General features: G+C 44.5%; 1 protein-coding gene across 5 annotated transcripts in view; it reads left to right on the forward strand.

Annotated features, from left to right (window-relative positions):
* Nucleotides 1-25225, forward strand: part of LOC112254689 (LIM domain and actin-binding protein 1) — a 47325-nt gene extending 22100 nt beyond the window's left edge. For 3 of the 5 annotated variants that reach the window (XM_024427470.1, XM_024427465.2, XM_024427469.2), the window contains 8 exons: nt 6019-6471; nt 19787-19841; nt 20548-20645; nt 21130-21195; nt 21557-21608; nt 21927-21985; nt 22169-22302; nt 22628-25225. In XM_024427470.1, the coding sequence (XP_024283238.1) occupies nt 6019-6471; nt 19787-19841; nt 20548-20645; nt 21130-21195; nt 21557-21608; nt 21927-21985; nt 22169-22302; nt 22628-23723 (2013 nt within the window). In that variant the 3' untranslated portion in view covers nt 23724-25225. Of the gene's footprint in view, nt 1-4832; nt 5409-6018; nt 6472-19786; nt 19842-20547; nt 20646-21129; nt 21196-21556; nt 21609-21926; nt 21986-22168; nt 22303-22627 lie in introns of those variants that run through there. The other 2 variants (XM_024427468.2, XM_042324557.1) reach the window with 2 other exon arrangements.
* Nucleotides 25226-27998: the final 2773 nt, after the last annotated feature.

A 27998-nucleotide genomic window follows, 5' to 3' on the forward strand; every position in this document is an offset into this window, starting at 1 on the left:
GAAGACGAGGTGAGCGCTAGCATCAGTCCTGTGTCATGCCAACAGTAAAGCATCCTGAGACCATTCATGGGTGGGGTTGCTTCTCAGCCAAGGGAGTGGGCTCACTCACAATTTTGCCTAAGAACACAGCCATGAATAAACAATGGTACAAACACATCCTCCAAGAGCAACTTCTCCCAACCACCCAGGAACAGTTTGGTGACGAACAATGCCTTTTCCAGCATGATGGAGCACCTTGCCATAAGGCAAAAGTGATAACTAAGTGGCCCGGGGAACAAAACATCAATATATTGGGTCCATAGCCAGGAAACTCCCCAGACCTTAATCCCATTGAGAACTTGTGGTCAATCCTCAAGAGGCGGGTGGACAAACAAAACCCACATATTCTGACCAACTCCAAGCATTGATTATGCAAGATCAATCAGGATGTGGCCCAGAAGTTAATTGACAGCATGCTTGGGCGGATTGCAGAGGTCTTGAAAAAGAAGGGTCTACATTGCAAATTTGGACTCTTTGCATCAACTTCATGTAATTGTCCATACAAGCCTTTGACACTTATGAAATGCTTGTAATTATACAGTATTCCATAGTAACATCTGACAAAAATATCTAAAGACACTGAGGCAGCAGACTTTGTGAAAATTAATATTTGTGTCATTCTCAACTTTTGGCCACGACTGTAAATCTGGCCCTTCTTTCGACACTGTGCTAACAAACCTCCAAATGAGCTTCAATGCCATACATCACTCCATCCATGGCCTCCAACTGCTCTTAAATGCTAGTAAAACTAAATGCATGCTCTTCAACCGATCGCTGCTTGCACCTGCCCGCCCGACTAGCATCACTACTCTGGACGGTTCTGACCTAGAATATGTGGACAAATACCTAGGTTGTCAACCAGATTGTAAACGCTCCTTCCAGACTCACATTAAGCATCTCCAATCCAAAATTAAATCTAGAATTGGCTTCCTATTTCGCAACAAAGCCTTCTTTAGTCATGCTGCCAAACATACCCCCGTTAAACTGACTATCCTACCGATCCTTGACTTGGCGAAGTCATTTACAAAATAGCCCCCGACACTCTACTCAGCAAATTGGATGTAGTCTTATCACAGTGCCATCTGTTTTGTCACCAAAGCTCCATTTACTACTCACCTCCTATGACCTGTATGCTCTTGTTGGCTGGCCCTCACTACATATCCGTCGCCAAACCCACTGGCTCCAGGTCATCGATAAGGCGTGGCTTCACCTAACAAAGACTTATCTCAGCTCACTGGTCACCATAGCAACACCCACCTGTAGCACGCGCTCCAGCAGGTAAATTGCACTGGTCTTCCCCAAAGCCATCACTTACTTTGGCCGCCTCTCCTTACAGTTCTTTGCTGCCAATGACTGAATTACATAAATCTCTGAAGCTGGAGTCTTATATCTCCCTCTCTAACTTTGAGCAACAGCTGTCAGAGCAGCTTACCTATCATTGGCTGCATACAGGTACAATCTTTAAATGGCACACCCAACTACCTCATCCCCATATTATTACTTACCCCCTTGGGTTGTGCCGTGGCGGAGATCTTTGTGGGCTATATTCGGCCTTGTCTCAGGATGGTAAGTTGGTGGTTGAAGATATCCCTCTAGTGGTGTGGGGGCTGTGCTTTGGCAAAGTGGGTGGGGTTATATCCTTGCTGTTTGGCCCTGTCCGGGGGTGTCATCTGATGGGGCCACAGTGTCTCCTGACCCCTCCTGTCTCAGCCTCCAGTATTTATGCTGCAGTAGTTTATGTGTCGGGGGGCTGCTCCAGTTTCAACTGTTCTGCCTGTGATTATTATTATTTGACCATGCTGGTCATTTATGAACATTTGAACATCTTGGCCATGTTCTGTTATAATCTCCACCTGGCACAGCCAGAAGAGGACTGGTCACCCCTCATAGTCTGGTTCCTCTCTAGGTTTCTTCCTAGGTTTTGGCCTTTCTAGGGAGTTTTTCCTAGCCACCGTGCTTCTACACCTGCATTGCTTGCTGTTTGGGGTTTTAGGCTGGGTTTCTGTACAGCGCTTTGAGATATCAGCTGATGTACGAAGGGCTATATAAATCAATTTGATTTGCTCTTTTGCACCCCAGTATCTCTACTTGCACATCATCATCTGCACATCTATCACTCCAGTATTAATGCTAAATTGTAATTATTTCGCATCTACGGCTTGTTTATTGCTTACCTCCCTACTCTTCTAGATTTGCACACTGTACATAGATTTTTCTATTTTTCTTTTCTATTGTGTTATTGACTGTACGTTTATGTGTAACTCTGTTTTTTTTTGTCGCACTGCTTTGCTTTATCTTGACCAGGTCGCAGTTGTAAATGAGAACTTGTTCTCAACTGGCCTACCTGGTTAAATAAAGGTGAAGTAAAGTTTAAAAAATAAATGTTTCTTTCTCACAAAAATGGAATCCCTGAACCTTCAGCTGTGTTTACACAAAAAATAACAACATATTGAACATCTTTATTTGGGGATCAACATCAAATCAAATCAAATGTATTTGTCACATACACATGGTTAGCAGATGTTAATGCAAGTGTAGCGAAATACTTGTGCTTCTAGTTCCGACAATGCAGTAATAACCAACAAGTAATCTAGCTAACAATTCCAAAACTACTACCTTATAGACACAAGTGTAAGGAGATAAAGAATATGTACATAAAGATATATGAATGAGTGATGGTACAGAGCGGCATAGGCAAGATACAGTAGATGGCATTGAGTGCAGTATATACATATGAGATGAGTATGTAAACAAAGTGGCATAGTTAAAGTGGCTAGTGATACATGTATTGCATAAAGATGCAGTAGATGATATAGAGTACAGTATATACGTATACATATGAGATGAATAATGTAGGGTATGTAAACATATTAGGTAGCATTGTTTAAAGTGGCTAGTGATATATTTTACATTTCCCATCAATTCCCATTATTAAAGTGGCTGGAGTTGAGTCAGTGTGTTGGCAGCAGCCACTCAATGTTAGTGGTGGCTGTTTAACAGTCTGATGGCCTTGAGATAGAAGCTGTTTTTCAGTCTCTCGGTCCCAGCTTTGATGCACCTGTACTGACCTCGCCTTCTGGATGATAGCGGGGTGAACAGGCAGTGGCTCGGGTGGTTGTTGTCCTTGATGATCTTTATGGCCTTCCTGTGACATCGGGTGGTATAGGTGTCCTGGAGGGCAGGTAGTTTGCCCCCAGTGATGCGTTGTGCAGACCTCACTACCCTCTGGAGAGCCTTACGGTTGTGGGCGGAGCAGTTGCCGAACCAGGCGGTGATACAGCCCGACAGGATGCTCTCGATTGTGCATCTGTAGAAGTTTGTGAGTGCTTTTGGTGACAAGCCAAATTTCTTCAGCCTCCTGAGGTTGAAGAGGCACTGCTGCGCCTTCTTCATGATGCCGTCTGTGTGGGTGGACCAATTCAGTTTGTCTGTGATGTGTACGCCGAGGAACTTAAAACTTACTACCCTCTCCACTACTGTTCCATCGATGTGGATAGGGGGGTGTTCCCTCTGCTGTTTCCTAAAGTCCACAATCATCTCCTTAGTTTTGTTGACGTTGAGTGTGAGGTTATTTTCCTGACACCACACTCCGAGGGCCCTCACCTCCTCCCTGTAGGCCGTCTCGTCGTTGTTGGTAATCAAGCCTACCACTGTTGTGTCGTCCGCAAACTTGATGATTGAGTTGGAGGCGTGCGTGGCCACGCAGTCGTGGGTGAACAGGGAGTACAGGAGAGGGCTCAGAACGCACCCTTGTGGGGCCCCAGTGTTGAGGATCAGCGGGGTGGAGATGTTGTTGCCTACCCTCACCACCTGGGGGCGGCCCGTCAGGAAGTCCAGTACCCAGTTGCACAGGGCGGGGTTGAGACCCAGGGTCTCGAGCTTGATGACGAGCTTGGAGGGCATTATGGTGTTAAATGCCGAGCTGTAGTCGATGAACAGCATTCTCACATAGGTATTCCTCTTGTCCAGATGGGTTAGGGCAGTGTGCAGTGTGGTTGAGATTGCATCGTCTGTGGACCTATTTGGGCGGTAAGCAAATTGGAGTGGGTCTAGGGTGTCAGGTAGGGTGGAGGTGATATGGTCCTTGACTAGTCTCTCAAAGCACTTCATGATGACGGAAGTGAGTGCTACGCCCCGTAGCACTAGTCGTTTAAGGGAAGTGAAAACTAAAGTAAAAACAAAGACTCAGTCAGTGAAGAGTTAAACCTTTTCTGGTTTCCTGGGGTATTACCCCCCCCCTCCGCACCACCGCACCGCAGCCTCTCTCTCCTGGTCTTGATGGGGGGTGGGCTAGTTCTTACATGCAGAGTTTTTCTAACTGCTAACATCTGGGAGAGCTTGATCACTCTCACTTAGCACAGACCAGAGAGAAGGACTGCAGACTGATTCCAGCTACAGGACTCTCTCCCCTGCCTGCCACCTAGCCTCCCCACTACGCCTCGTTTCGTCTCGCTCTCACAGGTTTCACCACTTCTCTTTTAAAAAAACAGGAACAAACTTTTCATTGTCTGCTGCTCCTTATCTTTTGTACTTATTGTACTCCAGTTGCTCTCACAAAGAGAATTATTGGGATTCTCTGACCTTCTTTCCCTTCGTTCAGTCCTCCCTTAAGCTCTGCTCTTTCATGTGTTTCCATCTAGTTTCTGTCACATCATTTGTTGGTGGAACATGGCTTGATGTATTTTGCAGGTTAGGTTTGTTGGAATTGCATGGTTGTGGTGTGTGTGTGTGTGTGTGTGTGTGTGTGTGTGTGTGTGTGTGGTCAATGCGATGACATTGGGAAGTCGTGTAAGCTTTTTATATCTCAAGTTTGTGTGGACCTCCAATGCTATATGGTTGACCACCTCATTATCACGTTGAAGGGAAAAGTCAGGTTTGTTCTTTGTTAGGGAGTTGTGGATGTTGATGGTTACCTACTGCTTGGGGCTTGTGTTATGGATGTCCTTTTACCACTTAGAATACATATTGTTTCTCTTCTTCATGGGTGTGAACCGTGCAATTTAGATGGTTTGTATTGAGTTGGGCTCTATTTACCATAGCCCATTGCAGTTCCATGACAGGGACATAGTTCCCCATGTAAACTTAACTTTATTAGTTCATTAGTTGACTCTATTCTGCTTTCAAAGGGCCATATGTTTTACATACCTTTTCAGAACTTCCCCATATTACACAGACTGTTTCCAAGCGGGTGTTCATTTCCATATTTTCTAGTGAAAATCAAACTCATGGACGTCACGCAGTGGAGTATTGTTGTCCTCTAATAGTTCAGCTTGCTACTCGGCGTCAGTTATGATTTGGGAGCTTCATGGATGGTTGAGCCTATATGCTTAGCAGAGCAGAGAACCCTCTGTACTTTCAGGAAACGTGAGGTAGGGTGCCACAGAATGGAATGCGTTTGGGAAAGAGGTCTCCATGTTTAGTGCTGCTCTCTCTCCATCTTGAGCCAAGACTTTGTTTGCCTCTCTAGAGTTGATTGTACAGCAGCTGATGATTGCCAGCTCTGACTTCAGCTACTGTGACAACATATCTCTTTCCTGGACCAACTCTGGGAACAGCTGCTTATCTCATTTGAATTTTCTTCCACATCAGTAACTACTGCTGTTCGCAAAGTATTTTCCCACTGTGGCCTCAGGAAGAAAGTTATGAGCTTTTGATTTTTCCTCTGTTTTTTCCTGTTCATTTGGTTGCAGTCTCGGTGCTTGGAATTGGATTACATAATACAGGATGTAGGAAGTAAATGGTGATGACTATTTAGTTGGTAATGGTTTCATTCTAGCTTGTTTAGTAATTTGATCCCACACAGTTGAAAAATGAGACTGACTATTTGTATTATTAACTGTTATAAATTGGTACAGTGTTTCTCATACAAGACTACTCCTACACACAAGTACCTCTTTCAGGACATTGCTTTAGTCAGTAACTTCAAGACATTCTTCCTGTTGACCATTCACTAATCTGCTCTCCTCTTCTTCCTGTCAGTCAGTGGAGAGCCTGCCTTCCACCCTGCGTTCAGGGAACCTGAGTGTTCTGAAGAAGCGCTGGGAGCAGCCAGGTCCTCGCCAAGACAGACCCGCCCCGCTATCCAACGGGCCACCCCGTGCCCGCCTCTCCCCCTCTGCCATACCAAAACCAACCCCCCTGACCGAGCACCTTCCCCCAGCCAAGTCTCCGGAATCCTTGAACACTCAGGGTGGTCAAAGCACAGCCTTCAGCCGCTTCCAGTATCCTGCAGCAGCAGCTATAGCCGAGGAGGGACAGAGAGGGATGGAGAAGAAAGTGCAGCGGCCAAGCGAGCGAGAGGAGGAGAAAGAGCTGATGCAGGTGGAAGACGAGGTGGTGCCACCCAGCCCCTGCACACCCATCGAGAAACCCAGCGTGCCTCTCAACAGCCTGAAGATGATGTTTGAGAAGGGAGAGGGCACCAAGGGAAAGGTAAGACTGATAAGGCACACATACACAGTGGGTATGTATCCCTCTACACTGTATCTTTCCCTCTTTCCTCTAATGATACTTCTCTCTCTCACTCTGTCTCTTGGCATCTTCCTCAACATGTAGCTGCTCCGCAGAGTTGTGGGGTCAGGTCAGTCATCTGTGTGTGTGTGTGTGTGATTGGTTAGCCCCCTGTATCCAACAGATCCATCTTGATCTGTTGTTGCACAGCCAGAGATTTGAATGCTTCCTTTGAACTAGAGTCATGCTAGCAGTCACATTCCTTGGTACCTGATGCAATCGTGCTTTTCAAAAAGCTCTGTCTCTTGACTTCATAAGGCACCCCAAAGACCACTGTCTGTCTCAGTGCACATCACTAAGCACAGACAGAACACCCATTCACTGGGACTTCAGCACGCACACACACTTAGAGGAAACTTGCTAAAACTAGTTTACCTAATAACACAAGAGGCTCTCAAATGTGCATACACACACTGACTTGACAGAGACACCCCCAGTTGAGAAGTGAAATACTTTGTGCTAGACACACTGAGGGAGGGTCTCCTGTGGCTCCTCATATATTAGCATAGATAAGTCACTCATTAGTGGCCATGTTAATGAACCGGCCCTCTCAGGCCCATTACTGCCTAACTAACTCAACCCTTCAGTCCCTCTCTTCTGTCCCCACAAAAAGTTTCCTTAACTCAATTATTCACACTGCCCATATGTCCTGTCCCTTATCTCTTCCTAAACAACCCCCTCTTTAGTGCACAACACACACATACGTACACCATAATTGCCCAGGGTCAAGAAGGTACCCACATTCCTTGTCTCTCTCTTCAAAGACCCACCATTTTTGGAATTCTCCTTCTTTCACTCTCTGTGTCCTGTCATTCTCCTTCAGTTAGGTATTCACCCCCCCCATGGCCCCCAACACACCTCTCTCAGCATCACACAAGATTACACTCCACTTCTGTACACTGCTGATCCTCCTATTTTTAAGTCTCCTGTTTCCTCTCAAATGTTCTTGTCTAATAAAAGTTTAGTAAAACTTTGGGGTGTGACTCGTGAGACAATAGTATTTTGTATACATCATATTATTGTGACACAATAGTGTATTGCATTCCTGGTGGTCTCTGCTTACCCTGGCTTAGCCAACAGTGTTGATGCATGGTCCAGGTGGGAGAGCAAGGCTGTGGAGTCCAACTCGGACCGGAGTAAGTTGCCACCACGCGTTGGTGTTTATCTCTTTTAAGTGTGTTCATGATGACCACTAGTCTAAGACCTAGGCCTACATGTTGGAATTTCCCCCAGTGTCTCCTTAGGGAGACTGGTCTGAGAACAGTGGTTGTAGTCTTTGTTCTCTCAGCCAGTCAGACGAGGCGTGCCACAATGGCCATGGTTCAGGACTTGTACTGAATTTACTGCCAGAGCTTTTAAAGAGGGGAGTGACGGTAGGAGGGCCTCGACTCGTCTTTGTCTGAGAGCTGTGCTCGGTGTGTGTGTGTTTCCTTAATACACATACGCACAAAATCCTTTATTGCTACCCCAGTGCATTTCAGCTGACTACACCCGGCTGACGAGAGCTGAGGTGGGGTTGAGCATGGGGGGAGGCGAAGCTCGTCCCCAGGTGTACACACACGGACTCACGCTCCATCTCACACACACATTAGTGCCTGCCCCAGCTGTAGCTCAGCGCCTGCTCTGGGCTGATGCCATCTACAGCAGTGACGATGTCATGGGAGTGTTATACACACTCCTTACCCCCCAATCACTGGAGGCCTACAAACTCACACTCCTTCTCTCTCTCTCTCACTCCTTCTCACTCACTCACTCTCACTCACTCACACCTTCCCTCTCTCCCCTTGTTTCTAGTTATCTTTTACTCTCTGTATTCACACTTTCTCTTTGTCTCTACTGTTTTTCGATCAGCCCTGGGGTGTAAGGAATCTGCATGCTTCCCATCCGGAACAGTCTGTGCATAATATTATGATGACATTTTGTAACGTTTTGGTCTTCGGTAAGGTTTTTCCGAACGGTTCGTGAAAAAAGAAAAGTAGCTGACGTCTACGCCCCTTCTTCAGTGATTGGTCAACAGCAGGGATTTTTCAATTAAGGGTTTGTCGAAATTCAACGAGAGACGACTTGTTTTAATGCACATTTTTTCAGAGTTCGGCTTGGTACCAGCCACCTTATGAGCTAGGATGTTGTATATCAGTCCATCTAAATAGCTGTAATGGAGCCTGGGCATAAAAGGTTGAGATGGAACAGATCATGCTGGGCTCTGATTCACTGCCTGGCTGGGCCCTAAATAAAACCCTATATTGCTTGCCACTGGCATTCGTCTTATCTCTATTACCATAGTATTCAAAACATAGGTACCGAAGTTATACATTTTTTTTGCATAGTTTTGTACAGTACCAGTCAGATGTTTGTAGAATAATAATGAAGACATCAAAACTATGAAATAACACACATGGAATCATGTGGTAACCAAAAACGTGTTAAACTAATCAAAATATATTTTATATGTGAGATTTTTCAAAGTAGCCACCCTTTGCCTTGATGACAGCTTTGCACACTCTTGGCATTCTCTCAACCAGCTTCATGAGGTAGTCAGCTGGAATGCTTTTGCACTTGTTGGCTGCTTTTCCTTCACTCTGCGGTCCAACTCACCCCAAACCATCTCAATTGGGTTGAGGTCGGGTGATTGAGGAGTCCAGGTCATCTGATACAGCACTACATCACTCTCCTTGGTATAATAGCCCTTACACAGCCTGGAGGTGTGTTGGGTCATTGTCTTGTTGGAAAAACAAATTATAGTCCCACTAAGCGCAAACCAGATGGGATGGTGTATCGCTGCAGAATGCTGTGGTAGCCATGCTGTTTAAGTGTGCCTTAAATTCTAAATAAATAACAGACCATGTCACCCGTAAAGCACCATCACACCTCTTCCATGCTTCACGGTGGGAACCACACATGCAGAGGTCATCTATTCACCTACTCTGCATCTTACAAAGACACGGCGGTTGGAACCAATAATCGCAAATTTGGATTCATCAGACCAAAGGACAGATTTCCACTGGTCTAATGTCCATTGCTTGAGTTGCTTGGCCCAAGCAAATCTCTTCTTATTGGTGTCCTTTAGTAGTGGTTTCTTTGCAGCAATTCCACCATGAAGGCCTGATTCACGCAGTCTCCTCTGAACAGTTTGTTGATGTGTCTGTTACTTGAAGCATTAATTTGGGCTGCAATCTGAGGTGCACTCAATTGCTGATTTCTTAGGCTGGTAACTCCAATGAACTTATTCTCTGCAGCAGAGGTAACTCTGGAACTTCCTTTCCTGTGGCGGTCCTCATGAGAGCCAGTTTCATTATCAGTGCGAACCACCGCATTTAACCATGGCAAGGTGACTGGGGATATGGTCAAATACAAACAGTGTAGTTATTCCCTCCGTAAGGCAATCAAACAGGCAAAATGTCAGACAGAGACAAAGTGGAGTCGCAATTCAACGGCTCAGACACAAGACGTATGTGGCAGGGTCCTACAGTCAATCACAGATTACAAAGGGAAAACCAGCCACATCGCGGACACCGTCTTCCTCCCAGACAATCTAAGCACCTTCTTCGGCCCGTTTTGAGGATAACACTGTGTCATTGACGCGGCCCGCTCCCAAGGACTGGGAGCTCTCCTTCTCCGTGGTCGACGTAAGACATTTTAAACGTGTTAACCCTCGCAAGGCTGCCGGCCCAGACGGCATCCCTAGCCGCGTCCTCAGAGCATGCGCAGACCAGCTGGCTGGAGTGTTTACAGACATATTCAATCTCTCCCTATCCCAGTCTGCTGTCCCCACATACTTTAAGATGGCCACCATTGTTCCTGTACCCAAGAAAGCAAAGGTAACTGGACTAAATGACTATCGCCCAGTAGCACTCCCTTCTGTCATAATTGTATTTATTTCACCTATATTTAACCAGGTAGGCTAGTTGAGAACAAGTTCTCATTTACAACCGCGACCTGGCCAAGATAAAGCAAAGCAGTGCCACACAAACAACAACAGAGTTACACATGGAATAAACAAACATACAGTCAATAATACAATAAAAAAAGTCTAGATACAGTGTGTGCAAATGAGGTAGGATAAGGGAGGTAAGACAATGAATAGGCCATAGTGGCTAAATAATTACAATATAGCAATTAAACACTGGAGTGATACATGTGCAGAAGATGAGTGTGCAAGTAGAGATACTGGAGTGCAAAGGAGCAAAATAAATAAAATAAATAACAGTTTGGGGATGAGGTAGTTGGATGGGCTATTTACAGATGGGCTATGTACAGGTGCAGTGATCTGGCAGCAGAGAACTAGAAGGAAAGGTGGCCAAAGGAGGAAATGGCTTTGGGGGTGACCAGTGAAATGTACCTGCTGGAGTGCGTGCTACGGGTGGGTGCTGCTATGGTGACCAGTGAGCTGAGATAAGGCGGGGCTTTACCTAGCAAAGACTTATAGATCAAATTTTATTTGTCACATACACATGGTTAGCAGATGTTAATGCGAGTGTAGCGAAATGCTTGTGCTTCTAGTTCCTACAATGCAGTAATAACCAATGAGTAATCTAACCTAACAATTCCAAAACCACTACCTTATACACACAAGTGTAAAGGGATAAAGAATATGTACATAAAGATATATGAATGAGTGATGGTACAGAACGGCATAGGCAAGATGCAGTAGATGGTATCGAGTGCAGTATATACATATGAGATGACTGTACCCTAATGTAGGGTATATAAACAAAGTGGCATAGTTTAAAGTGGCTAGTGATACATGTATTACATAAAGATGCAGTAGATGATATAGAGTACAGTATATACATATACATATGAGACGAGTAATGTAGGGTATATAAACATTATCTTAAGTAGCATTGTTTAAAGTGGCTAGTGATATACACTGCTCAAAAAAATAAAGGGAACACTTATACAACACAATGTAACTCCAAGTCAATCACACTTCTGTGAAATCAAACTGTCCACTTAGGAAGCAACACTGAATGACAATAAATGTCACATGCTGTTGTGCAAATGGAATAGACAACAGGTGGAAATTAAAGGCAATTAGCAAGACACCCCCAATAAAGGAGTGGTTCTGCAGGTGGTGACCACAGACCACTTCTCAGTTCCTATGCTTCCTGGCTGATGTTTTGGTCATCTTTGAATGCTGGCGGTGCTTTCACTCTAGTGGTAGCATGAGACTGAGTCTACAACCCACACAAGTGGCTCAGGTAGTGCAGCTCATCCAGGATGGCACATCAATGCGAGCTGTGGCAAGAAGGTTTGCTGTGTCTGTCAGCGTAGTGTCCAGAGCATGGAGGCGCTACCAGGAGACAGGCCTGTACATCAGGAGAAGTGGAGGAGGCCGTAGGAGGGCAACAACCCAGCAGCAGGACCGCTACCTCCGCCTTTGTGCAAGGAGGAGCAGGAGGAGCACTGCCAGAGCCCTGCAAAATGACCTCCAGCAGGCCACAAATGTGCATGTGTCTGCTCAAACGGTCAGAAACAGACTCCATGAGGGTAGTATGAGGGCCCGACGTCCACAGGTGGGGGTTGTGCTTACAGCCCAACACCGTGCAGGACGTTTGGCATTTGCCAGAGAACACCAAGATTGGCAAATTCGCCACTGGCGCCCTGTGCTCTTCACAGATGAAAGCAGGTTCACACTGAGCACGTGACAGAGTCTGAAGACGCCGTGGAGAATGTTCTGCTGCCCGCAACATCCTCCAGCATGACCGGTTTGGCGTTGGGTCAGTCATGGTGTGGGGTGGCATTTCTTTGGGGGGCCGCACAGCCCTCCATGTGCTCGCCAGAGGTAGCCTGACTGCCATTCCGTACCGAGATGAGATCCTCAGACCCCTTGTGAGACCATATGCTGGTGCGGTTGGCCCTGGGTTCCTCCTAATGCAAAACAATGCTAGACCTCATGTGGCTGGAGTGTGTCAGCAGTTCCTGCAATAGGAAGGCATTGATGCTATGGACTGGCCCGTCCGTTCCCCAGACCTGAATCCAATTGAGCACATTTCGGACATCATGTCTCGCTCCATCCACCAACGCCACTTTGCACCACAGACTGTCCAGGAGTTGGCGGATGCTTTAGTCCAGGTCTGGGAGGAGATCCCTCAGGAGACCATCCACCACCTCATCAGTAGCATGCCCAAGCGTTGTAGGGAGGTCATACAGGCGCGTGGAGGCCACACACACTACTGAGCCTCATTTTGACTTGTTTTAAGGACAAGTTGGATCAGCCTGTAGTGTGGTTTTCCACTTTAATTTTGAGTGTGACTCCAAATCCAGACCTCCATGGGTTGATACATTTGATTTCCATTTATAATTTTTGTGTGATTTTGTTGTCAGCATATTCCACTATGTAAAGAAAAAGTATTTAATAAGAATATTTCATTCATTCAGATCTAGGATGTGTTATTTTAGTGTTCCCTTTATTTTTTTGAGCAGTGTATTTTTTTTTTACATCAATTCCCATCTATTTCCATTATTAAATTGGCTGGAGTTGAGTCAGTGTGTTGGCAGCAGCCACTCAATGTTAGTGGTGGCTGTTTAACAGTCTGATGGCCTTGAGATAGAAGCTGTTTTTCAGTCTCTCGGTCCCTGCTTTGATGCACCTGTACTGACCTTGCCTTCTGGATGATAGCGGGGTGAACAGGCAGTGGCTCGGGTGGTTGTTGTCCTTGATGATCTTTATGGCCTTCCTGTGACATCGGGTGGTGTAGGTGTCCTGGAGGGCAGGTAGTTTGCCCCCGGTGATGCGTTGTGCAGACCTCACTACCCTCTGGAAGCCTTTCGGTTGTGGGTGGAGCAGTTGAGGTACCAGGCGGTGATACAGCCCGACAGGATGCTCTCGATTGTGCATCTGTAGAAGTTTGTGAGTGCTTTTGGTGACAAGCCAAATTTCTTCAGCCTCCTGAGGTTGAAGAGGCGCTGTTGCGCCTTCTTTACGACGCTGTCTGTGTGTGTGGACCAATTCAGATGACATGGAGCCAGTGTGTTTGGCAACGAATATGAAGCGAGTGCCAGCCAACGAGAGCATACAGGTCGCATTGGTGGGTAGTATATGGGGCTTTGGTGACAAAACAGATGGCACTGTGATAGACTTTATTTGCTGAGTTTGCTGAGTAGAGTGTTGGAGGCTATTTTGTAAATGACACCGCCGAAGTCAAGGATCGGTAGGATAGTCAGTTTTACGAGGGTATGTTTGACAGCATGAGTGAAGGATGCTTTGTATAGGGTGGCATTTTATTGTCCCCTACACAAGGTGCACCTGCGTAATTTATTTGACCTTTATTTAGCTAGGCAAGTCAGTTAAGAACAAATTCTTATTTTCAATGATGGCCTAAGAACTGCCTGTTTAGGGGCAGAACGACAGATTTGTACCTTGTCAGCTCGGGGATTTGAACTTGCAACCTTTCGGTTACTGTTCAACACTCTAACCACTAGGCTACCTGTCGCCGTAATGATTATGCTGTTTAAACATCTTCTTGATATGAAACCTGTCAGGTGAATGGATTATCTTGGCAAAGGAGAAATGCACATTAACAGGGATGTAATCAAATTTGTGCAAAAAATTGGAGAGAAATGTTTTTGTGCCTATTTCAGCTCACGAAACATGGGACCAACACTTTACATATTGCGTTTATATATAAAAAAAAAATGTTTTGTACATTTCTCAGATTTGGTGTGGTTTAAGCATTTTTGTGGACTTAGAACATCCAATTTGGTTGTTTTTCTAAAAGAAACTAGGAAAAAAGGCAAACTGGAAAAACAAAACCTTTACTTTTGAAGATAATGTTGGCTATTTCATTTGAATGTTTTAATAAAATACATAATTTGAAGAAAAAACATTATTGTGGCAATTCACATCTTGCAGTAAAATTGTAAATGATACTTTAATCTCAAGAGAAGACAGGTTAAAGGTTTCATGTTCTCTTAGAAAAAATAGTCCTAATCATATAGGCCTAGACCTAAACAATATCCAAAACAACTAACAATACACTGAATTCATACATTTTCAGTAATTTTAAATTGTAAAGTCATGTCTTTCTACACAAAACCTTTTTTGTGTGCAAATCTGTCAAGGCAAAGGGTGAAGAATCTGAAATATATATTGATTTGTTTAACACTTTTGATTCCATATGTGTTATTTCATAGTTTTGATGTCTTCATTATTATTCTACAATGTAGAAAATATTCCAAATAAAGACCTTTTGAGTAGTTGTGTCCAAACGTTTGACTGGTACTCTGTCATGGTAGAGTGTCTCATAATGTGTTGTGTTAAGTACTGTTTTATTGTGTGTAGCAGCCGCTAATGGGGATCCAGAGTAAATACAAAAGGAAACATTTCAATTAGTCTACACCTGTTGTTTACCAATCATGTGACACATGCAATTAGATTTGAATACCATAACAAATGTTTCCAATCTAGGAGGTAAACTCACTAAGGTATTCAATCATTTCACTGTGTATTTCAGATGTAGTCAAGGCCACTAAAATAGAGCTCCTTCTGCGAAAAACATCCCTCCGTGTTTTAAAGTGTATAGCCTACTGGTGTAGAGGCTGGGGGTGTGTGCATGCGTGTGCGTGTAGAGTGGCTGTGTCATGGGGGAGTTGGTGGGGGGGACAGACAGTCCTATCTGACTCTGGCTCTTGAGCTTATTAGGGGATTAACTCTGTGTACACATGTCCGCACCCATACAGTATGTGTACATACAGTAGTGTGTGTGGTTAGTGGTGGTGTAGGGGGCACGTCTCCCTTGACTTTCTGGTAAGTCATTATGTGGTTCATTGCCGTTTCCATCTGTTGTGTGGTGCTAGAAGTGTTTTACATCTATGAAGTGGTTTGTCTTGTCATATTTGTTTATTTTCCAATTTTAAATACATACTATGCATAATGATTCTTTGTTAATAACCATAAAGAATTGGGTTTAGCTGTAGAATTCATTACATCTGCTGTCCAAAATTTGCCGAATGCAGTAAATTCACCATCTTGTTCAAATTTGAAATGTTTCATTTGAGACAATTGAGCTTCTTATGAAATATGATATCACCAAATATATTTGGTGATTGTTTTGCTGTTTAACAGTAGTGTTATCAGTCAATTCAATTCTATTCAATTCAAGGGCTTTATTGGCATAGGAAACATGTGTTAACATTGCCAAAGCAAGTGAGGTAGATAATATATAAAGTGAAATAAACAATACAAATTAACAGTAGACATCACACATACAGAAGTTTCAAAACAATAGAGACATTACAAATGTCATATTATATATATTTATATATATATATATATATATATATATATATATATATATATATATATATATACACACACATTGTTAAAACACTATATATATACAGTGTTTTAACAATGTACAAATGGTAAAGGACACAAGATAAAATAAATAAGCATAGATATGGGTTGTATTTACAATGGTGCGTGTTCTTCACTGGTTGCCCTTTTCTCGTGGCAACAGGTCACAAATCTTGCTGCTTTGATGGCACACTGGAATTTCACCCAGTAGATATGGGAGTTTTTCAAAATTGGATTTGTTTTCGAATTCTTTGTGGATCTGTGTAATCTGAGGGAAATATGTCTCTCTAATATGGTCATACATTGGGCAGGAGGTTAGGAAGTGCAGCTCAGTTTCCACCTCATTTTGTGGGCAGTGAGCACATAGCCTGTCTTCTCTTGAGAGCCATGTCTGCCTACGGCGGCCTTTCTCAATAGCAAGGCTATGCTCGCTGAGTCTGTACATAGTCAAAGCTTTCCTTAATTTTGGGTCAGTCACAGTGGTCAGGTATTCTGCCGCTGTGTACTCTCTGTGTAGGGCCAAATAGCATTCTAGTTTGCTCTGTTTTTTTGTTAATTCTTTCCAATGTGTCAAGTAGTTATCTTTTTGTTTTCTCATGATTTGGTTGGGTCTAATTGTGCTGCTGTCCTGGGACTCTGTAGGGTGTGTTTGTGAACAGAGCCCCAGGACCAGCTTGCTTAGGGGACTCTTCTCCAGGTTCATCTCTCTGTAGGTGATGGCTTTGTTGTGGAAGGTTTGGGAATCGCTTCCTTTTAGGTGGTTATAGAATTTAACAGCTCTTTTCTGGATATTGATAATTAGTGGGTATTGGCCTAATTCTGCTCTGCATGCATTATTTGGAGTTCTACGTTGTACACGGAGGATATTTTTGCAGAATTATGCGTGCAGAGTCTCAATTTGGTGTTTGTCCCATTTTGTGAAGTTTTGGTTGGTGAGCGGACCCCAGACCTCACAACCATAAAGGGCAATGGGCTCTATGACTGATTCAAGTATTTTTAGCCAGATCCTAATTGGTATGTTGAAATTTATGTTCCTTTTGATGGCATAGAATGCCCTTCTTGCCTTGTCTCTCAGATCGTTCACAGCTTTGTGGAAGTTACCTGTGGCGCTGATGTTTAGGCCAAGGTATGTATAGTTTTTGTGTGCTCTAGGGCAACAGTGTCTAGATGGAATTTGTATTTGTGGTCCTGGTGACTGGACCTTTTTTGGAACACCATTATTTTGGTCTTACTGAGATTTACTGTCAGGGCCCAGGTCTGACAGAATCTGTGCATAAGATCTAGGTGCTGCTGTAGGCCCTCCTTGGTTGGTGACCAGAAGTACCAGATCATCAGCAAACAGCAGACATTTGATTTCGGATTCTAGTAGGGTGAGGCCGGGTGCTGCAGACTTCTCTAGTGCCCGCGCCAGTTCGTTGATATATATGTTGAAGAGGGTGGGGCTTAAGCTGCATCCCTGTCTAACCCCACGACCTTGTGTGAAGAAATGTGTGTGTTTTTTGCCAATTTTAACCGCACACTTGTTTGTGTACATGGATTTTATGATGTCGTATGTTTTACCCCCAACACCACTTTCCATCAGTTTGTATAGCAGACCCTTATGCCAAATTGAGTCGAAGGCTTTTTTGAAATCAACAAAGCATGAGAAGACTTTGCCTTTGTTTTGGTTTGTTTGGTTGTCAATTAGGGTGTGCAGGGTGAATACATGGTCTGTTGTACGGTAATTTGGTAAAAAGCCAATTTGACATTTGCTCAGTACATTGTTTTCATTGAGGAAATGTACGAGTCTGCTGTTAATGATAATGCAGAGGATTTTCCCAAGGTTACTGTTGACGCATATTCCACGGTAGTTATTGGGGTCAAATTTGTCTCCACTTTTGTGGATTGGGGTGATCAGTCCTTGGTTCCAAATACTGGGGAAGATGCCAGAGCTAAGGATGATAAAGAGTTTTAGTATAGCCAATTGGAATTTGTTGTCTGTATATTTGATCATTTCATTGAGGATACCATCAACACCACAGGCCTTTTTGGGTTGGAGGGTTTTTATTTTGTCCTGTAACTCATTCAATGTAATTGGAGAATCCAGTGGGTTCTGGTAGTCTTTAATAGTTGATTCTAAGATCTGTATTTGATCATGTATATGTTTTTGCTCTTTATTCTTTGTTATAGAGCCAAAAAGATTGGAGAAGTGGTTTACCCATACATCTCCATTTTGGATAGATAATTCTTCGTGTTGTTGTTTGTTTAGTGTTTTCCAATTTTCCCAGAAGTGGTTAGAGTCTATGGATTCTTCAATTACATTGAGCTGATTTCTGACATGCTGTTCCTTCTTTTTCCGTAGTGTATTTCTGTATTGTTTTAGTGATTCACCATAGTGAATGCGTAGACTCAGGTTTTCCGGATCTCTATGTTTTTTGGTTGGACAGGTTTCTCAATTTCTTTCTTAGATTTTTGCATTCTTCATCAAACCATTTGTCATTGTTGTTAATTTTCTTCGGTTTTCTATTTGAGATTTTTAGATTTGATAGGGAGGCTGAGAGGTCAAATATAACTGTTAAGATTTTCTACTGCTAAGTTTACACCTTCACTATTACAGTGGAACGTTTTACCCAGGAAATTGTCTAAAGGGGATTGAATTTGTTGTTGCCTAATTGTTTTTTGGTAGGTTTCCAAACTGCATTCCTTCCATCTATAGCATTTCTTAATGTTACTCAGTTCCTTTGGCTTTGATGCCTCATGATTGAGTATTGCTCTGTTTAAGTAGACTGTGATTTTGCTGTGGTCTGATAGGGGTGTCAGTGGGCTGACTGTGAACGCTCTGAGAGACTCTGGGTTGAGGTCAGTGATAAAGTAGTCTACAGTACTACTGCCAAGAGATGAGCTATAGGTGTACCTACCATAGGAGTCCCCTCGAAGCCTACCATTGACTATGTACATACCCAGCGTGCGACAGAGCTGCAGGAGTTGTGACCCGTTTTTGTTGGTTATGTTGTCATAGTTGTGCCTAGGGGGCATATGTGGAAGGGAATGCTGTCACCTCCAGGCAGGTGTTTGTCCCCCTGTGTGCTGAGGGTGTCAGGTTCTTGTCCGGTTCTGGCATTTAGGTCGCCACAGACTAGTACATGTCCTTGGGCCTGGAAATGATTGATTTCCCCCTCCAGGGTGGAGAAGCTGTCTTCATTAAAATATGGGGATTCTAGTGGGGGGATATAGGTAGCACACAGGAGGACATTTTTCTCTGTTAGGATGATTTCCTTTTGAATTTCTAGCCAATTAGATTAATCACTGAGGTGAACACTTGGTTTTTGGTTAGGTCTAGAGCTAAAATACTGGCTCCCGTGTGGCCCAGCGGCCTAAGGCACTACATCGCAGTGCAAGAGGCGTCACTGCAGTCCCTGGTTCGATTCCAGGATGCATCACATCCGGCCATGATTGGGAGTCCCATAGTGCGGCGCACAATTGGTCCAGCATTGGCAGGGGTAGGCCGTCATTGCAAATAAGAATTTGTTCTTAACTGACTTAAAGGTCAGATAAATAAATAAATAAAATAGAGCAAGGTGTGTGGGGGAATAGAACATGCTCCAAATGGATGTGTGTTTTGTGTGTGTGCCTGTGTTAATAGGGGTTTGTTTAAGCAACCATCAGTGGCTCATTGTAATGTAAAGGCTATGCAGGAACTGGCTTTGATGTCAATGGGCCAAACCATTGTGAGAGGTGGGAGTTGTGGGGGTGGTCAAGAGTGACCAATGACGGAGCTTAATGTTGTATGAGTGTTGATTTGGGTAGCAACGCAGAGGCCAACAAACTAAGGCTTAGAGATGGATGGAAGTAGAGAAAGCAGGAGGAGTCTGTGGTTGAAGGTGAGGACATTGTACAAGTCCTGTCTGAGGTTGTGTAATAAGCTGAACCCTGACCGTTGACCCCTGTGTTATCATCCAGGTGAGGAAAGGACTACACAGCAGCTCCTCCGAGGACATGGACCAGAGACTAGGAGGTAATGCATGAGCACACACATATACACACACACTGCACAAGACCCATACAGTATAATCAAATTCACAGCTGGTATCACCAGCACTCTAGGCACCAACTGACAAAGGATCCCATGCAGAGAGGTTCCAGTGCACTCATTTCTATCCATGAATGTTACAGATGAGGATGCAGGGTTTGCATTGACAGATTTTTGTTTTGTTATCCACTGGTGCAACATTTGACATTTAAGTCATTTAGCAGACACTCGTATCCAGAGCGACTGACATTTAGTGCATTCATCTTAAGATAGCTAGATGGGACAACCACATGTCATAGTAAGTACATTTCCCCTCAATAAAGGCATTATCAGCTAAGTTGGTGCTAGTAGGAATAAGACAATTGCAGGTTTATTTATTTGTATTTTTTTAGAAGGGCTGTGGTTGAACTCTGTGGCAGAACAGTGTGTCAATTCATAGTGAGGGCACTGTGCTCCATCTAAAAAGACCAGCTTTATTTACTTAATTCATAAACTTTTGGCAGCTTTTATATACCCTTTGCCCAGGTTTTTGTCATAGTAGCTAATGTAGGATCGTGCTTTCCCATTTTTTGTTTGTTTTTGGTCTCAAATAAACATACAGAGCTTCTGATAACATTGTATCAGAACTAGTTGGTGGATCAGGAGAAAGAAACTTCATTATGCTCATCTCTGTGTGTGTGTTTCCTCGTAGTGTTGTCCCCTGACAGAGTGGTTGAGACCACCTCCCTGAAGGAAAGAATGGCCAAGTACCAGTCAGCCGCTACCAAAAAGGGCCCACTAGCACACACTGTGAGTTTGTGTGTGTGTTTGTTTATTATAGATGCTATCCTACATTTTTTACACACTCCCCTCCTCTCACATTTAGTCTCCTCTATTTAGGAGAGACTAGAGACACCGTTGACTCAGTCACCAGACCTAAATGTCCTTTTTAGAAAGGGGTCCTCTGCTCTTGTTAAATGGTCACATTATATTTTAGTTATTTAGCAGACGCTCTTATCCAGAGCGACTTAGTGCATTTTTCTTAAAATAGCTAGGTGGGACAACCACATATCACAGTCATAGTAAGTACAAAGTAGCTATCAGCAAAGTCAGTAAGAAAAAATAAAACATTCAAGGCTAATGTAAGGATAGTGTAAATGGGAAAAGTTGCTAAACTAATGTCAAAGAAAGACAGACCATACTTCACATATTTTGTAAAGATGTCCTTGGTTTGTCATTTCATGTCTCTCTTGTCACTGTGTTCTTCTACTGATCAACCTCCATTCATCTGCAGACCAGTCAGTCAGAGCGAGAGTATAACAGCCTGAAGGAGAATGTGCCCACTAGTGGTGTGGCTGTGGTAAGTACCTACATGTGTGCATGTGGTGCGTGTGAGAAAGTTGGTTTTGAGGTGGGTACGTGAGAGAGCGAGCGACTGAGTGAACATGGTGAATCTTTGAGATAAACTGTGTTTGTGTGTGAAGATTAGTTAATTGGATAGGGGATCAGAGTTTAAGCAGGTACACACTGTAAACCAATCAAAGCTGATGTGCTGTGAGTAAATGAACATACAAGACTGAACATAGTCTCCTGAAATACCTGCTCTTAAACATGAATACACAGTGACAGTAAACTCTTTTTTTGTACTATTTTAAATGGATGAACAAGCTATACTGTTTTTTGGATTTCTATAACAAGGTTCTCTCTTTTTTTCCACTCAGAGCCAGGCTTTAGAGTCCTACAGCAGAAAAGTTGCTGTAGCAGAGACCAATGGTGAGTAAGCTTTAATTTCCCTCCCTCCCTCATCTCGCATGATGTCAACCCCACAGCTCTTGGCTGGGGGCGCCAGGGACAGCGGGGCAACGGCTGCTCTTGCCTCTGATTGGTCCTCTGTATTCTAGGTTAAAGGGCAGAGAGGGGTGGAGTACCGACTGGGTCGTTACTCTGAGTTACTGCTCTGTGTCTAGTGAAAAGCCTGGCTCCTTTAAAATATATATATATATTGCTCTGCCCAGCTGTGACACTGACATCTGGAGTCAAGATGGAGTCCATGTAGTCTGACCGGTATGTTATGTGTTTGGTCTGTTTCAGGGGATGGCATGGACATATCTTCATCCTCAGTCCACAGTGACTTGCCCAAGGCAGCCTGGGTGAGTTCTCTCCATAGCCTCCATCACAACGACACGTACAACTGTAGTAACATGTATTAAATCAAGGAAATCCATATCAAATCTGACAGTAAGAGTTTTTAAATTTTTAAATGTATTTATCCATTACTGTTACTGACAACCACAATCCAGTGTATGAAAGGCAAATCCTTAATGTGTGTGTAGAAGTTCTGCCTTTCCGCGAGGGAGACGTGCATTACGTGCCTAAAGACAGTGTACCCGCTGGAGAGGCTGGTGGCCAACACCCAGATCTTCCACACCACCTGCTTCCGCTGTCTCCACTGCAACACCAAGCTCAGGTACTAGTAGGGATGCTCACTCACTACGGGACACTTCAAATAACGTTATATTGTAATTTTGTCAATGTCCTTTTTCATTCAAATGTCACATTCCAAAACATTTAGAAACCATTGGGGGGAAAGAAAAGAGAACATGTTAAAAATATTGTCTATCGTGCATGATAATTCTATCTTTTCAATATGCCATTTTAATTGGATTTAACCTAAGCTGAATCTATTGGAAAAACATTAGCTTTGAAATGTACATTTGTTTCAGTGACCGGTGTCTTGTCTGCATCTAGCTAATGTATGTTTTTGTATTTCTTTGCTGCCCTCTGCTGTTCAGCCTGGGGAGCTATGCCTCTCTACACGGTAAGGTCTACTGCAAGCCCCACTTCAGCCAGCTGTTCAAGGCCAAAGGCAACTACGACGAGGGCTTTGGCCACCGCCCCCACAAGGACCTGTGGACGCCCCATGCCGAGGAAGAAGGAGTAGACCGGGTAGTGGAGATGAGGTCTACGGAGCGGGCAGAAAGAGCTGTGGTGGTGTCCCATCCAGCCGAGACACCACTCTCCCCAGCCAAGCAGTCCAGCCCCACGGTGGAGGAGTCTCCCCTGGCCAAGGTGACAGACCTGACTGCCTCTCATGAGACACACAGCCACATTTCCTCCACTGAGAAACTCTCCACTGCCGAGAAAATACCAGAGGCCCGCAGGCTTAGGGTTGCCTGGCCCCCTCCTGCTGACAGTGATGCTGGAGCCTCTCCTGCTCTGGAGGGTGGTGGTGTGGGCCGGCCCTGGAGGGCCAAGTGGCCTCCGGAGGGTGAGGTGTCATCGTCCACCCTGAGCCCCGACAGGGCCGAGCTGAAGAGCCTCAGGAGGAGCTCGTCTCTGAAGGAGCGCAGTCGGCCCTTCTCGGTGGCTCCCAGCCTCACCAACACCAATGCCCTGGGGCCACGGGAGCCCCGCCAGCCCCTCAAATCCCTGATGGAGAGGAGGGGGTCGCTGGAGAACAGCTGCTCCACGCTTAAGGAACCAGAACCCCAACTCCAGAGGGGGAGAGAGGAGGAGAAAGAGGGGAGCAAGCCCACACCGCCCAGCGGCAGTATGGTGAACGGAGAGATCAGCTGCGAGGAGGTGGAGAGTCTCCTGGCAACGCAGGACAAGAAAGAAGAGCCGATGAAGAAAGGAAAAGAAGCAGCAATGGAAGATGAAGAGGAAAGGGCTTCTTTAAAATGCAAAAGTGCCTCTCCAGACATCCTAGCATCTCCACCCCTGCAACACAACCGCAGTTCCCAGGACGTGGGCTTCTGGGAGGGGGAGGAGGGAGGCGAGGGGGAGGGGGAGGAGGGAGGCGAAGGGGAGGGGGAACAGCTCACCATAGAGGAGATGATCAAGAGGAACCGCTATTATGAGGAAGATGAAGAGGAAGATGACGTCTGAATAGACACTCAGCTCTGAATCAGACTGGATTTAGACTGGACACACCATGGACACACACCAACATATTATGTCCCTAGTACTCCCTGTCCAATTTATAAAACCCAGGGAGTTCTTAAGTGCAGGGACACAACAATTGTGATTTTTCTCTGTTTGGGTGTAATTTGTGATCATTTTGAGTGTTTGTTTCGTTCACAGTAGAAAAGTTAGCAATACATCACTTACACTACATTGAACCAAATAGCCTGATTTATTTGAGTGATTTCTGAGGGAGCCTGATAGAAGGGACTGGTAGATTGTAGAGAGTTGGATTAAAAACATTTAGTACCGTTTTGTATTTTTACGCTGGAAAGGCTGATCTGTGTCTTTTTTAAACTGGGAGTGAATACAGTTACGATCTTTATGATACACAGCCCTGATTGGCGGATAGGATACACAGCCCTGATTGGTGGATAGGATCGTCTAGACCAGGGTTTCCTAAACTCGGTCCTGGGGCCTCCCCCTGGGTGCACGTTTTGGTTTTTGTCCTAGCACTACACAGCTGATTCAAATAACCAACTCATCATCAAGCTTTAATTATTTGAATCAGCTGTGTAGTGTTAGGGCAGAAAACAAAATATGCAACCAGGGTGGGCTCCAGTACTGAGTTTGGGAAAACCTGGTCTAGACCCTAGAGCAGGGGTATTAAACTCTTACCCTACGAGGTCCGGAGCTTGCTGGTTTTCTGTTCTATCTGATCATTAATTGTAGCCGGTCTAAATCAGTCCCTGATTAGAGGGGAACAATGAAAAACTCAGTGGAACTAGCTTGGAGGTCCAGAGAAGAGTTTGAGGGCTCTAGAGCCTACCCCTTCAGAGTAGGACAATACATATTATGCAAATAAAAGATGACTGGTCATTGGTCAGAATAATCTGATTGTGATGTAATGCTGTGGGCCAAAAACTACATCCCCCTTTTATCAAAAGCTGTTACACTAAAAGGGCATTATCAACATTTTCACAATTTCAGTGTTATTTCGACCCCGTAGTGTGGAAATATCAATAAAATAGGGAAATCACGTTTGACTGCACTGCCCCTTTAAGTGGGCTAGTACAAAGCACTGCCAGATGGATTCCAGGATCAGAGCTGCTTTAAATAATCACAAGCAGTCGCTTCATGGGTTTGATAGTACTTGATCTTGTAATATACCTTAAGAATCAAAAAAGGCTTGTGACAGAATGTGGTAATTTGATCCGGGATGACTAAACCAACAATGTACTATCTGTGATGTACGTTTGGGCCCTTTCCCTTCCTGGGTGTATATTTTTAGTTGTCCTTTGACACAGTGCCTGTTTTAAATTGTATAAAAAGCATCCTATTTTATAATGAATTTAGAAAACTGGGTAAATACAGATTATTATTTTTACCCTCAATGTTTAATACTTTTTTGGGGTCCTCCATAAAGTAATCTTGGAATTGTACGTCTTGAGATGTGTTTGAAATAAATAAATGGTCTATCATTGATACATCTGTTGTCTTGTTTCAGTACATGAACTAAGGCCGGGATTCAATACGATCGCCCTTGTAGCCAGCTTTGAAAGGCAATGTTTCTGCGTTTGCTGACATCACATTCATGGTGAATGCTGTAAATGTCAGCCCAATTGTAAATTACCTTTAAATGTCAGATCTGCGTTTATAGCGTGCTTAACTCAGTACAGTGTTATGATACTGATACTGTTCAAAGACCATCCACTGGCATTTTCTTCAAGAAATCTGCCTCCAGAAATAAAAGTTTCTCCCAAGTGGGTGTGACACCTACTCCCATTGCCTGCTGCACTGCTGCTTGGATTCCACCTGGCGATCTGTTCACCATCTGCCCTGGCCAGCACACACACACTGTTGGGGCGAGTGACTCTGAACTAACAATGGCTAGCCCCAAGTCGTTATATACACTGCTCAAAAAATTAAAGGGAACACTTAAACAACACAATGTAACTCCAAGTCAATCACACTTCTGTGAAATCAAACTGTCCACTTAGGAAGCAACACTGATTGACAATACATTTCACATGCTGTTGTGCAAATGGAATAGACAACAGCTGGAAATTATAGGCATTTAGCAAGACACCCCCAATAAAGGAGTGGTTCTGCAGGTGGGGACCACAGACCACTTCTCAGTTCCTATGCTTCCTGGCTGATGTTTTGGTCACTTTTGAATGCTGGCGGTGCTTTCACTCTAGTGGTAGCATGAGACGGAGTCTACAACCCACACAAGTGGCTCAGGTAGTGCAGCTCATCCAGGATGGCACATCAATGCGAGATGTGGCAAGAAGATTTGCTGTGTCTGTCAGCGTAGTGTCCAGAGCATGGAGGCGCTACCAGGAGACAGGCTAGTACATCAGGAGACGTGGAGGAGGCCGTAGGAGGGCAACAACCCAGCAGCAGGACCGCTACCTTCGCCTTTGTGCGAGGAGCAGCAGGAGGAGCACTGCCAGAGCCCTGCAAAATGACCTCCAGCAGGCCACAAATGTGCATGTGTCTGCTCAATCGGGCAGAAACAGACTCCATGAGGGTGGTATGAGGGCCCGACGTCCACAGGTGGGGGTTGTGCTTACAGCCCAACACCGTGCAGGACGTTTGGCATTTGCCAGAGAACACCAAGATTGGCAAATTCGCCACTGGCGCCCTGTGCTCTTCACAGATGAAAGCAGGTTCACACTGAGCACATGTGACAAACGTGACCGTCTGGAGACGCCGTGGAGAACGTTCTGCTGCCTGCAACATCCTCCAGCATGACCGGTTTGGCATTGGGTCAGTCATGGTGTGGGGTGGCATTTCTTTGGGGGGCCGCACAGCCCTCCATGTGCTCGCCAGAGGTAGCCTGACTGCCATTAGGTACCGAGATGAGATCCTCAGACCCCTTGTGAGACCATATGCTGGTGTGGTTGGCCCTGGGTTCCTCCTAATGCAAGACAATGCTAGACCTTATGTAGCTGGAGTGTGTCAGCAGTTCCTGCAAGAGGAAGGCATTGATGCTATGGACTGGCCCGCCCGTTCCCCAGACCTGAATCCAATTGAGCACATCTGGGACATCGTCTCGCTCCATCCACCAACGGCACTTTGCACCACAGACTGTCCAGGAGTTGGCGGATGCTTTAGTCCAGGTCTGGGAGGAGATCCCTCAGGAGACCATCCGCCACCTCATCAGGAGCATGCCCAGGCGTTGTAGGGAGGTCATACAGGCACGTGGAGGCCACACACACTACTGAGCCTCATTTTGACTTGTTTTAAGGACATTACATCAAAGTTGGATCAGCCTGTAGTGTGGTTTTCCACTTTAATTTTGAGTGTGACTCCAAATCCAGACCTCCATAGGTTGATCAATTTGATTTCCATTGATACTTTTTGTGTGATTTTGTTGTCAGCACATTCAACTATGTAAAGAAAAAAGTATTTAATAAGAATATTTCATTCATTCAGATCTAGGATGTGTTATTTTAGTGTTCCCTTTATTTTTTTGAGCAGTGTATATTATTTTTTGTTGTTGTGCATTTTGCTATTTGCCTCATGACTCCTGCATGCTTCGTTGACTACGAACTTTCTTTGCCCAACCGTGGGACAGACTATGCTTGTTCCCACATTCGGGACTCTGACTCTCTATTGGTTACACAGACTTTTGGCCTCCCATTCTAATCACCTCTTGCCGGCTTTGCATTCATGTTACCTGGTGAAATTGCTGTACAATATGATCTTGTTGCCATCTGATGCACATTCCCGTGCCTTGATTGTATTACTGTTGATAATATCTGGAAAGGTGCATGTACACCCTGGCCCATCTACTGTTGCTAGCCCCAATTCTGACTTGTGCTCTGATATCTGCTTCACTGATTTCTGCTCTCGTAAAAGCCTGTGTTTTCTGCACTAGAAGCTTATTACCTAAAATGGATCAATTGAAAGTGTAGGTTCACAGCTCCAATCCACATGTGTTGTTCATTACTGAGACATGGTTAAGGAAGAGTGTTTTGAATACTGATATGAACTTTCTGGTTATAACCTTTTTCGGCAAGACAGATCTTCCAAAGTGGCAATCTTTACCAAGGATCACCTTCAGTGCTCAGTTGTCTCCACCAAGTCTGTCTCCAAACAATTTGATTTGCTGGTTTTAAGTATTCAACTTTCGAATAGCTCTTTGTTGACTGTTGCTGGGTGCTATTGTCCTCTGATCAGCCCCGGCCTGTACCCTAACTGCCCTAAGCTCTCTCCTGTCCACTTACACAAAGTCTGAATTTGTCCTGCTAG

This window comes from Oncorhynchus tshawytscha, linkage group LG07 (assembly GCF_018296145.1).
Source record: "Oncorhynchus tshawytscha isolate Ot180627B linkage group LG07, Otsh_v2.0, whole genome shotgun sequence".
In the NCBI taxonomy this organism is placed as follows: Eukaryota; Metazoa; Chordata; class Actinopteri; order Salmoniformes; family Salmonidae; genus Oncorhynchus; species Oncorhynchus tshawytscha.